Source organism: Sprattus sprattus (genome assembly GCF_963457725.1).
Source record: "Sprattus sprattus genome assembly, chromosome: 12".
Classification (NCBI taxonomy): domain Eukaryota; kingdom Metazoa; phylum Chordata; class Actinopteri; order Clupeiformes; family Clupeidae; genus Sprattus; species Sprattus sprattus.
Window position 1 is genome coordinate 22,914,044 of NC_137910.1, and position 17,923 is coordinate 22,931,966.

At 40.9% G+C, this 17,923-nt stretch overlaps 1 protein-coding gene across 1 annotated transcript in view; it reads right to left on the reverse strand.

Moving 5' to 3' along the window:
- The window catches only part of tspan15 (tetraspanin 15), a gene marked incomplete at both ends in the record, with an annotated part of 48,586 nt that extends 30,965 nt beyond the window's left edge, over positions 1-17,621 (reverse strand). The window contains 2 exons of the mRNA XM_080848413.1: positions 8,972-9,157; positions 17,541-17,621. Coding sequence (XP_080704539.1) covers positions 8,972-9,157; positions 17,541-17,621 — 267 coding nt within the window. The remainder of the gene's footprint in view (positions 1-8,971; positions 9,158-17,540) is intronic.
- Positions 17,622-17,923: the final 302 nt, after the last annotated feature.

The window sequence follows — 17,923 nt, forward strand, 5'->3', positions numbered from 1 at the left end:
AAATTTGGTAGGAATGTAGCCAGTAGGTTATAGAATAAAACAAAAATGTACATTTTACTTTAACACATACCAATAAATAGTAAAACCAGAGAAACTGATAATTTTGAAGTGGTCTCTTAATTTTTTCCGCGGCTGTATATGATATGTACAGTTAATTTCCACAGCATATCAAGTAGCCCAACAGGTGGAAGTCCAAAGATCGACGTGCCCCTGCAAACAAACCCAGTCTGAGTTCAATCCAGTGCATATAGTGCATTTCAGTAGCCTGACGATGTCATACTCATAATTCTAGTCAGAATATGAGTCTGATACTGCTCCATTGAGCTGTGATTATGGGGCGTGTTTCAACAAACCAGGAAAGAAAATGCCTCTTCGCTCAATTGGATACCTAGAACCAATCAGAGCAACGTAGTATGACCATCTGATACAATAAACTTTTACCGGATCCCGTAGGAAGGACGGCAAAAACATCTTTTCGATCGACAAATGCCTTAATCGCGTTTCTCTGTTGCTCTTTCAAATTGAATGCGCTGTCAATATCTGTGAGATATGCACTCACGTTATACTTATTAGCAGCGAGGCTAGCTAGCTACTATGTCTTTCAATGGATTTTTGGTCTAAGCGTTAGCAATAACCTAACAATAAATGTCAAGAGAGCTTCAGTTAAGACCTACAATACTCTACAACATTCGTGTTGCACATACACAACTAACCGAGTCAATGTAGACATAAAAAAGTCGTGTAGATAGCTTAATTCACATAAAATATTTCCCACTAACAGGCTCCCGAGACGCCGCCATCTTGGTACGATTTCGAATCTACCGTTAATTCAACTCAAGCCATCTGTCCATCATCGTGTAAAGCCCGCCCTGGCAATTTGATCAATTAGATCCACTTCGGCTTGAGCATAATTTCTCCCCAACGGAGTGGGCGGGGTTCGGTCTGGTATCCAAGCTAGCATTTCAGGTCAGTATCTGAGAAATTGTGGCAAGGGGGGCTAGCAAGGGGGATTAAGTGTTCTGACTGCTGTAGGAAAGAAGATTGTTTGAACCGAGTGATTTAGGTTCATAGACCTGTGGCATCTTCCACAGGGTGGTGGGGATGGAAGAGATGGTGGGCTGGGGGTTTCTATTCAGGAGTGTTTGCCCTGGTGGGAGGGAGAGCAGGTGAGCTGATTATTTTTACTACGTGGGTGAAGGTACACTTAATATAAAGTGAGTTGACTGGTGGAAGGTCACAACCAATTACATTGAAGGCTTAAGTGACAATCTGGTCCAGTTTTGTCTTGGTGCGACTGTCTGAGCTCCAGCATCAGACAGCAGGGGCTGATGTGAGGAGGTTCTCTAAGGATAGCTTTATAGAAATGGACCAACAGGTGTTTTTTGACATAATACTTGCCAAAGGAAGTACAGTCTTTTCTGGGCCTTTGTAATGATGTGGTTGGTGTTGATGTCCCATTTCACAGGGTTACTGATGTAGATACTGAGGACATTTGAAGGAGTATCTCAGGGGTTATGGGTTGGTCAAAGATATGAACATGATTTTGATACTTGTACTCCTTCTGAGGCCTACAGCTATTTCGATTGTTTTTGAGGTATTGAGTTGGAGGTTGTTGTTGCTGCACCAATTTACAGCTCAATTCACCTCTTGGTGGTACTGGGATATTGATAATTCCAATGATAGTGGTGTTGTCCACGTACTTGAATATATGATATTCCACATCTGGACATCTGGATAAACATGTGATCTTTGACAGTCGACAGTAAAAGAAAAATGTGCATTTGGTCAAAGTGTCAATTTTCTAACATGGTAAAAGAAGATCACTCTCATAAAAGGATCAAGATGAGGATGGGTGCATATGATGTTGAAAAAAAAATGGAAATGAACAGGGGCTAGCTGAGTATTTGCATAATGATTCTCTAAAAATGCAAATTGGTCAAGGAGAAATGTCCATGTGGTGTGGGTAGACAACTGCTCTCTAATGCGGCCTTATCAGAATTGCTTGACCTCACAATCCATCTCTGAACATATTTCCCAACACAGCATCTATGGGTGAACTGAACTGCACAGATGAAAACTCGCAACATGCTATTTATATTCAAGGTGTGTCTCATATGTGGAATATAAATAGCATTTTGTGTGCTTTGTACTTTGTGAGCAGTAAGTCCTTCGAGGCAGTGCTGCAACACTGATCAGTTTCTGATAAAGGATGAAACAGAAACGGAGATACAGTGCTGCAACACTGATCAGTTTCTGATAAAGGATGAAACAGAAACGGAGATACAGTGCTGCAACACTGATCAGTTTCTGATAAAGGATGAAACAGAAACGGAGATACAGTGCTGCAACACCAGTGGTGGTCCGTCAGGGGCCAGCAAGGCCTTCTCTGCTGGCCTAAACATCAGAAAATAAATGTAATAAAATACATTAAATTTTAATATTTTCTTTTCATAAATATGTATTAAATTGACCGATCGCGAAACTCCTCCCTAGAACGGCCCTTGTCCAATCATACCTTAGCAACTGCTGCTAAGAGAAGAAGGTCCGACAACTTTGAGGTCTGAGCAGCATGGTTAAACAGTGTGCCTACGGGACTTGTAGGTATGACATGAGGTACCCTGAGAGATTAGAGGGATACGTCGTTTTTTCCCGCTTCCCCAAAGCCCAAAACACAGGCGCAAAGGTGCCAGCTGTGGATTAAACAGTGTGGTCACCCCACACCCAACTCAATATATCGAAAAATGCACATATGTCTGCTCCAAAGTAAATTAAGCTGCTTGCTGCCAGCTGGCTATCGCTAGGTATGACGGCTACCTATCTAGTTGAGAGAAAATCCCCAAACGGTTATGGTTCATGAATACTTGTATTATTACCACTAAAATAACATAACTAGTCTCTTCAATAAAGTGTTCATGTTAAAACATTTAAATGTTAATCTATGTGACCGTCTAAATGTCAATGTTACTGTCTGTATGATTGCACGCAGAGCTGTCGAAGCTATTGATAGCAAACGCCAGCATTGAACAAAACTTTTAACAAACACTTTGTAGTTTGTATTTATGCTTGATATAACATTGAACAGAACTTTTAACGAACACTTTGTATGTATGCTGTTGGCGTTCGCAATCGCCAGCTTTGATAACTCAGCGTGCAAATTTACAAAAGGTTTTACTGACGGTAACATCAACATTGCATTGATGGATAGTCACCATCCTAGCTAGCTACATACCTCCAGAGTCTCTCGCCAGAGACGGAATAAATGATAAGAATAATCTTTGGAGGTTATTAGCTAGCTTGAAATATTATATACAGATCTTACCCAGTGGTGAAATAACATGACTAGTCTACAAGGTTGTGCTGGTTGCATTTCAATGAAGAGGTCGTAGGGTTTCTATTTTTTTTTTTTATTGAGACCTGTATGCCTGCCTTGCCTTTGCTTCAATTATTGTAGTGTCCACTTCGTTGTTGATCTTAATATTTTGGATATATCCTTCCACTGCATATTGCAGTCCCTTTTGGCTTGATCTGGAGGATACTGCGGAGGTATTACTCCAAAAATCATCACTCATACTGACAGTTATAGCGCTTGTACCCGTACTCGCCATGGCTTTTAGGTGGACAGTTCTGTGAAATGTGTCGGACGTAGCAACAATAACTACGGGGCGGAGCCCTGGCGATCGGTCAATTATTCCCCATAGTCCATTCTCTTCATTTCATAGCTTCCAGTGTTGTTTATTTATGTTAGAGCTTTCATCCAATCATATTTCAGCTATCATGTGTTGCCAGGCTCCGAGAAATCTTCCCCGAGAACAGAAATCTTCCCTGAGGCCTTCAGAATTCACAGTGAAGGCCTGTGTACATCTGATTGGTTATCACAACTGGCTGTTTCAGTTCATTTAAGTTGAATGAACTGAAACAGACAGTTGTGATAACCAATCAGATTTCGAGTTGGCGACATTGGGCCGCCAGCTAGAAGGCCTCACGTTGAACGTGACACGTAAACGTCCTTTGATTGGATACTGAGGCAGACTGACGCATTGCCTCAGTGCTCAGTTTAGTTGGCGAATGCGAAAACGTACACTTAGCGAAAACGTTGGTAAGACTAAATATAATTACATTAACCAACTCAAATAAACTAGTTTACACCAACTTGATAATTGCAGTGTTTGATACAATTACAATGCCATTTTCAAGACGGAACTTTCAAGAAAAACTGGATATCGTGAGGATCGGGTAGTTAAACTGCTTTGCAGGTGGGACAATGCGATGTTTAGTGGACAAACTTGTTAAAGCTCACATAGGCTACTTTCGGTGGACTTAATAAAACTTTGTAGACTAATCCCTGAAAATCGCCTTTTATTTTTAAGTTGTGACAGTAATATCCAAGCGATCATATAACTGAGAGTTTACTTCTCTTAATGTATTGTTAATACGGGTGTATTGATTTTAAATGCTCCGGAAATATTAATAAAGTCTGTTGTACTCGACTTTGTTAAGGCGAGACACGGCAGGCAAAAACATAGTTTTTATCAGCAGTGGTCAATTTTGAGATTTTGAGCTAGTTCACTCCCTAAACATGTAATCTTTCATACTAGCATAAAGAAAATATCCTAATTATACATTAATGTGTATATTTATTCACATTTTGTCTGTTCGTGGCGTCAGCATTCTCCTAGGTTTCCTGGAAAGATGGCATTCTAACGTAACGTGCAGTCTATCGGCTTTCTGATGCCTGTCATGCTTGGTATCGTTGAAAAGCTCTGAAGCTCCCACACAACACTATGTTATCCAAATAAGGACATTTCCTTTCCAGCAGTAACCAATTATGTTAGTAAAAACGGGGCTTTAAACCTAATGACGCAATTTAATTGGTTTGCGGTGGTTTCTGATAGCGTGATTCGTTCAGACGCATCACGTGGTATGGTTTGACACTTCCTTGAATCTTTAAATGCGATTTTCTCAAAATGAGTTTTTTCTCATACTTCAAGGAAAAAATCTCTACTAAGTTCAACCTATATACACCAAACTTTCCAGTCTTGTACCCAACTATATTATGAAGACATTTACAAAGGGATTTGTAAATATATTATTCCTAGCCTGAATTATATAACATTATATCCCCAAAAACATGGCGAAAATCGATTTTTTTTTTTTAAGGCTATTGACAGTATTTTCTGATTTACAGGAAAACAAAAGTAGATATCCATAAATCCCTCTGTCTTTTTTTTCCCATCTAATATGGGAAAAGGAATTTTTAACCTGGCTTTATCCCAAGATCAGATTTATTTTAAACATTATGCAAATTAGCGCATATTTAATGAGATCATACATAATTTGCATATTCAAACATCAAAATACAAAAAACTTGTAATACATTTTTTTCTCATCTAAACATGAGTAATCAACTGAGAAAGTTTCATGGTGATACCTATTATTTAAGATTTTTACCCTATTCACCTGTAGTGTCTCGCCTTAAGGTGATGCAATGCTCACTTTTACTGCCTTTCTGTATAAATATATGGTTCAACAGCCATGGCGTCATAATGATGGTATTAAGAGGTGGATTCACTCAGTTTAACTTTCGTGTAGGACATCGCTGAAGGCCTAGTCGTGAAATGCACGGACCGCCACTGTGCAACACTGATCAGTTTCTGATAAAGGATGAAACAGAAACGGAGATACAGTGCACGGCCATGCATTTATATCAAGGGCAATGGCAGGACACTGGCATAAGGGTTTGTTAGAGGAGGGTGCTTCTCACAAATAGCTGCTCAAGCTCTTTTTCTACTTTTGTGGTAATAGCAGCAACAAAAGCCTACAGGGCTGAATGGGATATAAGTTAAAAAGAGAGAAATGTTCACTGCAAGGTTATGTTATACAAAGGACTGATTTATTTCTTGTTGTAAGTACTTGATTCCTTGTGCGAAACATCTTCCGGACAACTGATGTCTTAAGGCCTTTCAAGAGTCTATCCATGTCAAGTGGGACAATGGCTCCCACTCAACCGTCTCAGATTTGGCTGAACATTTTTTCAAGGTTGTTCATACCCTTCTTAATAGGGATAGTCCCAAATATTAGCTCTCTACTCCAATAGTTTGGTCACAAAAAAAAATGTTTTAGGGTGGAGGGGGTGCCTGTACTTAAGACGCTTTTTTTAGCAGCGTTTTCTGAAGAGCCATTTTCAAATTGCTATTCCTAGAAAAGTGTTTAACCTAACTCCTTTCTAAGCTTAAAATATGATACCATTACTTGGCCTGGGTATATCATAGTATTTGGGGTGCTTGAAATTTCCTTAAATTGGTAAGTTTGGCCTGGAATGACTCTCAAGGTAAACCCAAAGCTTTTCTCTTTGGCATCTGATGTGGATGTGATTCCTTTGATTGTTTGATAGGGAAATGGAAAAACGAACCGATTCCTAACCTTAAATCACCTCTCAGTGAAGGGCATTGACATGATCTCTGTTAATATGTTCATCAAGTCCGCACAGGTAGTGGTGTGCATTTTAACAAGATTTTTCCCATGCTTGGTTTGCACGTACGCAAAGCGTAATCACTGTTTTGTGCCATTGCTGTGGGTGTCATATCAGTAATCCATCCTTTTATTTCCTGAGTGTCAGTGGGTTATGAGAGACTGTGTACCTTTCCCTTTCTTTAGTGTTCATTTGACATAACCAATCAATGTAACAGGCATTCATCCTGAAAGAGATGATACTGGCCAAGGAGAAGAGGCTAAACTGTATCCATGCCAAAGTAAATATGGGCAATGGCCCAGTATGACCCAAAACCCATTAAAGCAGTCATGCAACTTATAAATGACAGGCTTCACACAGATACCTCACTTCTTAAGGACTCATCTGATATCATACTCATCAAAATTTGTGAATAAAACTGAATAATGAACTTTCATAATGACTAGAAATGCTGCACCTTGTATTATACAATATCTTATTGATCAAACCATGAGATGAATTCATTGCATTTTAAAAGAGGCACGGTCCACTGGTCTAAAAGGATCATTATCAACAACCTGTAAAGCATTACCCCTAATGGACCTGACCTTTAGAGCCCCATATTTTCAAAGAGAGGCTCCAGGGAACATGGGATACAACCAGCTGTGCAGACGACCTCTGCAGCCTGGATGCTATCCCCACGCTAGTCTCTAGGTGTACTGTTGAGTACTGACTCTTTTTTATTAAAAAAACTGAACAGGTCTTTGCTTAGACAAAAGTAATCCTATGTGAACTTAAATGTGCAATTCATTAGTTTTTGTTTTAATAAATAATGTAAAATAATCTTGAGAAAATACATGAGAAAAGCTGTCAATGGTATTGTTGTTTTAAAGGATTTTTTCAGTGTCATACCAGGATAAAGAAGTAGTAGTAGTGATATTCCCAGGTGAAAATATATATATTTCTCATATAAACATACTACCGGTCACATCCATACAACAACTACATCTAAGCTGCAGATGCTGTTGCGAGTATTAGCTTTCGGTCAGAGTGAAAATAAATTAATAAAGCTCAAAGGACATTCCAGTGTATCTCAAGCTTCGCCAAGCCCTGGTGTGTACATGAAGGAGAGCTCTGTCCACTCTGCAACTGAAGTGGTTCAAGAGAGACAGGAAAATGTTGTAGAAGGAAAGAAAAAGAAAGACAGAGAGAATAACCTAGATGTTCTTCCCCATCACAGGAGACATTCTCAATGGAACATTCTGGGGCTTTCAAAGATGTGCTGTATGAAGTGCACACCTCATTATATGGACTCTAGATAGAGAGAGAGAGAGAGTGCATTGCTGGCCTTCTTTGGTAAAGGTCAGTGGCTGACTGAGCTCCTGGAGAAGCGGGTGGTCTAGCCACAGTCACGGGAGGTGTTTGTGTCTCAGTGTCTCGCCACCTGCAGCCATTAAGTTTGCCTTTACAGTGAAGCCCCTGTGAGGCCAACTTCAAGGCCCCTCAAAGGGGTCAAAGTTGAAATGAAACCTTCCGTCATCTACACTCTTCAGTGAAACAAATTATGTTTTCTAAATGAAGTTCGGTAGGAGCCAACAGGGATGGTCGACAGCTGCCACTCACCCAACTTCCGCATTATAGGAGTTTTAAACCTGCCTTGCCTGTCTACAACGGCATGCGCTCCAGCATAGCAAAGCATCCCATCTCTACCCAATTCTCCCACTAGTAGCTCTACAGTCAGGGACGCACCAAACTGAGATCAAATTACTAGCAGAGACAAAGGCCTGTTGCGTCGCCTCAAGTCACCTGTGTCAGGGCCAAAATGTAGCACTTGAACACACCGCAAAGACTACAGCCAGACTAATACTACAGCCAGACTAAGACTATAGCCAACACACATGATCTTTACCTGCATGAGAGGGAATAACTCCTCATATCAGGATCAAGGGGCTCAAGGGGCTTTCCTGAACCTGTGTCAAGAACAAGAGATAAATTGATGCTAAATTGTTATGCTTCACCACCAATCAGAGGGATCTCTCTCTACCTCTCTAGGGAGATAATGGCATTAAAACAGAGTAAAACTTGTAAGGAGATATTTCAGATGTAAAAATGTCTTTGTGATGACAGTCCTTGATTTGTTTCTGTGGCCTCACCAAGTAGACTAATCTCAACTAATATCGTTGTAGACATTTTATGGATTTGATTTGGCATCAAAGTGAATACACATTTCAGCACTTGCTTCTCAGAATAACAAGATAAACTGCGTCTGCACAGTCACAAGTGAGTATGTGACTCATTATGTGTCACCTAAAGTGTGTCAATGTGTGTGCAAGTGAGAAAGAGAGAAAGAGAGTGAATGTGTGTGTGTGTGTGTGTGTCTGTGTCCACTCACAATATGAGCGTATGAGTCGTGGAACAACTCTCAATTACCAGCAGACTCCTGCGATACCACATAAACACCACATCAGTGTGTGCTTGTGTGTACGGTCACCTGTCAGTGAGTGAGAGAAATTCAGGACTTACCACTTTGAGGAGGCTCAGGTTATCCCTGAGGGAAGCCAGCACCCCGATGAAGGACACGATGAACATGACCACGCCCAGGAGGATGAGGATGATGGCCGGGGCCAGGAACGCCCCCTGCAGGGTCTTATAGCGCTGGCGCTCCACCTCCGCATAGATGCCAATGGCCAGGATGAAACCACCAATCAGCTGCCAGAACAAAGAAACAAAATCACAGGGATAGTGTGTAGTGTGTCCACCTTATGGGGCAGAGAAGTAGAGAGCTCAGAGCATATGTTTGCTGCTAAATGTTGGCCCCTGTCCTCCGAGGTTTACAGTGTGTTCTACGCAGGGGAGTCACCTTCTTACTTATAAGAAATAAGTAAATGTCTAAAAGTAAATGTAATGAAAACAATGGCCCTGATATGTAACACAGAAAAGTCTCGGACAACACACTACAGTGGACATTGACATTTATTAATTCCCCTTTTTTCATGTGATGATACTCAAAGATTATTGAAAAGCCTTTATTGTCATTGTATTGGCATACAACAACTTTTGGAACAAGTACAAAAACCACATAAACAAAACACCAAACTGGAGAGCAAGGAGCTGCTGCATTTTGAATGCATGCCGCCATCTTGGATTAGTCAATTTGGCTATGTCCGACTTCATTTTGTTACTTAAGTAACATCTAATTATTGCTACTGGCCACATGCTTTTTAAGTGCACCCTCCATTTGTAGACATTTCAGGATTTCACAAGCCAAGAGCTGTTTGTTAATACTACAGCTTCTTAAGAAGATGCTGCCACATGGCAGGACCTGCATACACTATTAACAGCTAATTATGGGCACCATATGGTCTGCAGACCATGAAAAAAAAATGCACACCAGCAATCCCCTTTCCTCGTACCCGATGCCTTTCATTCAGCAGATGGACACCACAAAAGGCACAGCTTTTGCTTGGTAAAATGTATTTTTGCTTTACCCATTCACCCAAAATGGGGTGCTTGTATTAGCTGGCTAAAAATACTTACAATACATGCTTATTAATGTTAACATGGCTTCTTGGGGCTGATGATTGGCTGATGGCCTCTGGCTCACACTGGCTCAATTAAATAATTAGCTAGCATTATCAGTGCTAGCAAAACAGCGTAATTATAATGGTCAGCCCTCACAAAGTAACAGGTTGCTGTGTGTTTGGTTATACTCCCCACACAGCTGGTAGTTTGGACACAGTGGGTGCCGAATGTGCATAATTGATGTTTTGCATCTGGCTTCTTTCTCTAGTTTTGTTTCCATTGCCTTCTCAGCAGGGCAGGGAAAGCAGGTAACAGCCATCTGCCTTAATGAAACTACATGAAAGGCCTATGTAGAGTACTGAAGGACAGCAACCCAACTCTGGACTCAGACTTGGCCAGGATGAGGTAGATCGGCAGCAGCTCAGTGTCACATCTGGTCGGTCCACTTTAAGCTGGTATGTTGGTTGTGATGTTCCAGGAATTTTTTTTGTACCGATGCATCTCACTCACTTCAGTTCCATTTGGACACTCTGCATTTATTACAGTTCATCGGCTGAGTGGTATTTCACATTATTTTTGTCCTCTCCTCTATTTTTGTTTCTGATTGCTGTTCAGCAGCCAACCATATAACAGATCTACCTTAATTTCTATTGCCATCAATGCCAACATTAGAGGCACAGACCACAATTCTGTTGATATTTGAGCTCAACAACCAAAAAAAATTACACCCTTCGCTTACTGTGGAGGACCCTGAGGAGTAATTCTGAATTTGACAAAAAGTGTATTGGATCAGAATCGCAGACTTGCCTTTAAGGCAACAGTATGACTCTGGACTGGATAACAAATCAATCCAAATGTCTTGCCAATCAGTCAGCTGTTTCTCTGGGGTGACGGCTAACAATCACTGACATCCCCCGCTGTTTTCTAACAGCTCTTCATAATGTGTGGAACACAGTCTGTCGGGACTTCCATGTGATTAAGCAAAACTAAATAAATAATGAACCAATCCAAACGCACATACAAGGGAAATCACAAGATAAAACACTCACACACTCTGAGAAAACCATCTGCTTCGGCAGCTGTGAAACATGTGTGATGTGTGTGTGTATATGTGGCTGTCACACATGAAGCTCCTGCGTGACTCATTATGACGCAAAATGGACCTCCCGAGCTAATAGTGTCTCTCTGAAATTGCACCCATCCAGGTTCAATAAACACTTTCAATTCAGCACCCACAAAAGGCTGGTGTACAATGGGAGGAAAAATAGGTTAAATCCAATACATGATGTGCATTTGAGTTCATGATTTTAACACATTTTGGAAGAGCCTCAAGAGGCCAACATTGAATGTATGTATAGCTATTAGCAGAGAGGTTCTCTGGGGTCCTTAATAACGCGACACTTGTTACACAAAATCAGCTATCATCATTTCATCACCTAAAATCAGCTATCATCATCCCCGTCCCTAAGAAACCAGCCATCAACAGCTTGAATTACTATAGACCGATTGCACCTGTAATCATGAAGTGCTTTGAGAAACTGGTTCCACGGCACATCAAATCAACACTTCCCCCCAATTTTGACCCTCATCAGTTTGCTTACAGGGCAAACAGGTCCACGGAAGATGCCATCGATGTAGCCCTCCACACCGCACTGATCCTCCGGTTGCACTGCAGCAGACAAGAGAGCCCTCCAAAGGGTCATCAACACAGCTCAAAAAAAAAAATCACTGGCTGCTCACTGCCCTCCCTGGAATCCATTGCCGCTTCCGCTACCTTAGCAGGGCCAATAACATCTTAAAAGACTACTCTCACCCAGGCCACCACCTGTTTACTCTCCTGCCCTCCAGACAGTGCAGATCCTTTAAGAGCAAGCACCACGCCTCACAAGAATAGTTTTTTCCCCGACGGCCATCAGATCACTAAATACAGACATGCAATAAACACTTTATTGACTACAAGTCACACAAACCATCTCAGTCACCTTACACATGTGCATAAACAAAACTGTTTCTGTATTTATTGTAAAGCACCTCAGGGAAGTACTGTTGATGTATATATTGTTCCTCAGGGAAGTACTTTAATCAACACCACCGCACTTTGTTGAACTCTTAATATATATATATATATATATATATATATATATATATTTTTTTTAAGCTAATCCTACTCTTTAGATAGTTGTAATATTGTTGTGTTATATGTCGTCCCTCGCTGCACCAACAGGGGAAGCACTCCAATATTCCACTGTTAAATAGACTACTAAATAAACCACTTTATCCAATAACCTTTCATTCCTTTACATTTTAAGACTGACCTCCATCCTCCAAAGTCTCCACCTCGTCCTCAGTGGCAATACATTTAAATCTATTTCTGACTGCCAGAGACATTGTGATTCTCAGGCAATTTATTCTTGTTTTTACAAGGATATAATCTATCGGAAACATCAGTAGTCAAATCAGCAGCAGCTGAAGCCTTTTCTGGGCATTTTTGATATAAAATAACACTAAATGCCAGCATTTTAGCAGGGTCCATTTAAAACTGGGGAAATTCTGTTCACCCAAAACAGGTTTTACTGACGATGGAAAACAGGGGCGTTTCTAGCAATTCAAAAGATCGGGGGCAGTCAAGTTTGCCAGGGGCTTTATTTGAGGGGACGTCTGCATTGGCTGGCTGGGGTTGATATTTCTACCTAGATATTAAAGCAGCAATATGGAGTTCTGTTCCAAAACTAGTAAGCTAACTACCTAAAAGACATGCAAAAACCTTGCAAACACCACCAACAGCCCAGCTGACACTTATAGAAGCTTGCCAACACACTAACTGGTGCCTTTTGGCAGTGAAACCGGCAATGTCATATGTGTGAAAGCTTATCTTCCATTTGTGCAAGGTGTTCCAGCCCGTTACACAGAACTACATAGGGCATATCTTGGATGGCTAGTGGGGAAGACACAGGTGTTTATCTGTCCTTCATATGACCATATGCCTTTAAAATGAATATGAAGATTGTACCAAAATGAGTTGCCTATAAAACCATACCTCAAAAAGTGTGACATTTTTGCATAGTGTTACTTTAAGACATGCATGACAAAAGAGAAATGTATTTTGTTTTCTTTTTTTATCCCTATATAGCCTATATGTTGTCTCCCAAGTGTGTTTTGGCTAAACTGTTTCTAGTAGTCTATTTCAAGTCTATTTCAACTCAACTGAACTAAGCTGAACTGAGAGAGGGGGGAGGGGCACTCTCTTCAAAGATTTGGCTGTCAGTTCACCGTCAGCAAATTATTGGTGTAAGGGCTATCTAGCCTGGGTTGCTGTATTATCACTTCAGTAAACGTTTTTGATTTGTTTTGGCGTTCAACATAATGCGATACATTGTGTAGGTTGAATACCGACGCTCAATGATTGACACTGATATCTTGAGTTTATTCTTGAAATTACCCAGAAGGCTTTTTGTCTGGGTGCGCGCGTCTTTGTGTGCACTGTTGCTTATCCTTGTGGACATGGATGAGCTCTCTAAACGTTTTGGGGTGGACGCAAATCTTTTTGAAAACGCAAAGGAAACACTCCATTGGCCAAGAGTACCTTTGTTCTTACCATGCTCTTACAGTATTGGCCTGAAAGACACAGAAAGCTTACTTTAAGAGAATACCCAAAGGTTGACTCAATAAGCACCAGTCTGTAGACTTGCTTGACAAGATGTGAGTACAAAGTTATTTTACTGTGTCATCAAGCCCTTGACTATTGGCAGGGATGGGTCAAAAAGGGTGATGACCAAATTTGGACAGATATGACGTGGACTGTGCACACCCAAAGGTCGGCCAAGTGGTGCCTGTGGGTACTTAATTGAAATGAACATTGATGTGGCCAGTCTGAGGTCGAAATGATGTCTGGGGTTGCTGCTGCTGTTATTATGGGACACTATAAGATGAGTGAGACATACTTTAACAAAAATCGAATTACTTGGGGACAGGGATAAATTCAACATACTTATGTGTAAATTGATGCTTTAATCTGCCATTTGTACATAAGACAAACAAGCATTGAAAATTGCACTATCGGATCTCCAAATTGATTAATTTCATTTTGGGGCTTTTCAGCTGAAAACAACCCTGAGCAAACTGTCCTGTCTGATTTATTGTAGGCTCAGACAACTGGCACCATGCTTTGTTTATCTTTACCTAATCTACAAAAGGGCCCATTTATCAACAGAGAGGAGGGCTCACACAGGCAGCAGTTGTGAGCAGACTACTAAAACAGACTATTCTATATGTCACATTTCCACATTGGCATTAAACCCTGCCCCAGCATGTTTGCCAGGAGACAAACTGAATACTCAAAATATGCGTGGAAACAAGCTCTTGATCCCAACAATTACTTAGCAATACCAAGAAGTGCACAAATATGTGCTGTCATGCTGACTTTGTGCTAAACACCAAAATGGAATCCTGTCAAAGCCGGAGCTCAAGGCGGTAGGAGATGAAACAAGTCAAGAAGGTCGAAGTGTAGAACGGATGTGTTACAGAATCAGCAGTGAGTGTCTACCAGAGGTAAGCCCCTATGCTAAGGTTATTAAAGGACAGTGAGAATGCTGACCAGCTCAGAGAGATGGAGAACAACCAGCACAGGAGGCACAAAAGCACAGGACTGTGAGGTCTGTGTGTGTGACCTGGCTTTGTGACGTGTGTAACAGTATGCTTGAAAAAAGGCCCTTCAATGGCAGGATAATGTGGGTAGGTGGGAGGTCTGTTGGTGGCATTGTTTATGTTGGGTGTGATGGGCCTGGACAAGTGCAGACCTGTTCTTATGCAGAGCTGCTCTGTTAAGTGGTAATGGAGAGAAAATATGTGAGAGAGTGTAAGTTACATAGTGAGAGCACAGCATGCGTGAGTGAGACAAGGTGAAAAAAAAAGAAAGAGAGACAGACAGACAGAGAGCGAGAAAGATACAGAGAGAAAGAAAATGTGTGTGTGCGTATGGATATGTGCATGGAAGGGGAAATGTACAGAAATAAAGAGAAGAATGAAACGTACTGTCTACCAGTGTTGAAAATGAATGGTTTGATCAAAATGCAATCATCCACATTGTCACTTAACTGAGTATGATTTAGACACTGAATGCGAGGAAAGGCAATAACATAATTTCCCATTCATTACTGCATGACTTGATGATCCCCATGACATGGAGAAAAATAAGGATGTGTCCTAGGAAAACATAGCAAGATGCATCCTAATTAAAAAAAAAGTTTAACATTAGAAGAGTGCTGTTTGGAGAGTGAGTGATAGAACGAGATTGCTGAAATAAATCAGCGTGTATGCAATCATGCAAATGGAGGGAAATTAGACTGAGGCACCCTCTCATGCATAACAGCTGTAAACACCAAGTATCATTTAAAATGGCTTCTGAGCCTCCAACAAAATCTAAGACACATAAACTCTATAGCAACAGTAGTACCAGCTTTGCCTGAAAGAAATGTTAACGTTGCACTCTAGCCTTCATTACGGTTTACAGCTAAACAAAAGAAAACATGTAATCTCTGACCATAAACAAATTAAATTGAAGTATTCATGGATGGGCTATTTTAGTTAGAGTTTCGAAAAATGTTTAGGTACCACTGGTGTGAGCTCATTTGCTCCTGCATGTTAGATCTGCTGAGGTTAACGCAAGCAGAGACCCAGGCCTACTGGCTTTGTTCTCTAAAAGTATCTCTCGCTTTGATCCATCCATATTACCCTCTCATGGTGCCACCAAAGGTAAATCCTCTCATATTTGCTGTTGGCAATCAATTATCATGTTAACTCATGTGAAATATTAGTTAACTGGACAATAACACATTACACTTAATGTTGACAACAGAGAATTCAGTTTCTAAGAAATAAAACCACATAAATGGAGAACCTTCTCACTTCTATCCCTCAGCAAGTTTTTTTTGTTCACGAAAAATACACTGTCGACTGCATCTTCAAGGGCTTTTCTCTCGGGACAAATAAACTCTTTGTACTTGTCAACATCATCCATCGTCCTCTTAAGCCATTTATCAGACAGAGATTTATGATCGGCAGAGGAGAATAAGACAAGTCTGAGGCTGGATAAGTCCCAACCAATATTTATCACAGCGCTTACATGTATACCATAAGTCTAGGGACCAGCCATTTCTGCTCTTCCTGAGCACTATGATGCACTTTAAAGAAGCTGAGAAAAACAAACAAAACAACAACAAACAAACAAATCTTTGCCTCCACACTTCAAAAAGTTTTGCTAGGCAGCAAGTTTATAAAGCATGAAGTAAACATTTACCAAGACATTTAAAACAACGTCTGTTCTTTTGACATATGTGACACCTGTCACAATGTGGCTCTAATTATCGCATTGACTGGCAGAAAAAAACACCCTCTCATTGTTATAAACAAATTACATTCAATCAGTTAGCTGAAGCATATTGAGCACAGCAGGGCACACGTTTAGAGCCAAGCCTCTAAAATAATAGAGATGATAAGTGGAACTATTGGTATATGAAGCTGAGTGGCATCTACCCAATAATACTGGGTTACTACTGTGCAGGTTCTCTAATCTTCCTCTAATAGATATTTTGACACATGCTGGTGTTAATGGTTAACTAGCCAAGTCTCCTTGGCCAGGTCCATGCTGTCAGTACTTAACCCTAGGCATGGATCTTGGAACAGTTCACAGACTATTGTGATGTATTTACACAAACCACTGCAGAAGAGATAGATGGCATACTTCAAGATCACATGACTATACTAACAACAACAATGCACTGAGGTTTTCACATAACTACTGAATATGGCCAACATCTATGAACTGGCCTTCTACAAATAACCTATGTAACATGAATTAGCACCACTAAATATATAAACCTAACCTTAACCTTATCACTTACACTCACAGAATTGTTATAACAAATTATTAAATCATGGTAGTCAGATTATCCACTTCAGAATGTATTGAATGAACAGGCGCAGCAAGATAGCCTAAAACAATTCCAGTTGGGCTGATCAAGGTACGTTCAGCGGTCAAACTGGCAAGGGATTTATTTAACATCTTTGCGTTTTCTCTTTTAATGGTCTACCAATAGGCCTACAATAAATAGGTGCGTGTCTGTGTGTAGGCTACTGATTTGACTCTATTGGATGACGACTGGAGCAGTCCAAAGGGAAACAATCTATGCCTGCAGCCGACCAACAAGTAGACCCATTTACTGGCTTCAGTGAATGACAAGTACAAAGGTAGCAGCCTTACAGATAATTCTTATCGCGAGGAGGGTGTGGCTTTATTGCCGGTCTACGTAACACAGGTAACGAAAGCAACAGGTTGACAAAAAACAAAATACCGAAAACACAGCGGCAAAACGCAAAGTTTAGTTCGCTGTTTTATTAAAAACATTTTTGTATCTCGCACAAGTACGATTGTGCCCTCAACAGCCTGCCCCCTACTATGACATTCCTAACATGCAAACTGCTCTCGACGCAGTGGCGCTTCACCCGCCTTACGAATCTAACGTTAGCAGTAAGTGGACATATTATTTAACTGAAAGGAGAGACGGTTACTCACCCAGAAAACGGTGGCGTATATGATGAGAGTGAACTTTAAAAACAGGTAGGAGCACCTCTCGCAGTACCTAACATCTGACATGTTTGATGAGCACCGTCGCACTCCACACCCGCAGATCCCCAGATACTTCCTGGTTCCAGCTCTCACCTGGAACTCTGGAGTCGCGCTGCACGCGCCTGGTTTACAACAACAGCAGCGTTACAGAAAGTTTACAAATATGTGCGTTGGCTAATCTGGGGCTGGTTTAAGGAGCATTAAGTTGTTGATTCAAGAACTGGCTTTTCACACGTATCACACGAGAACCACACTGTCTATCGGGTCAGCACTGTGATTTAAATAAACTGGATAGCGTTTGTTTGCACTATTAATAAACAATATGCTCT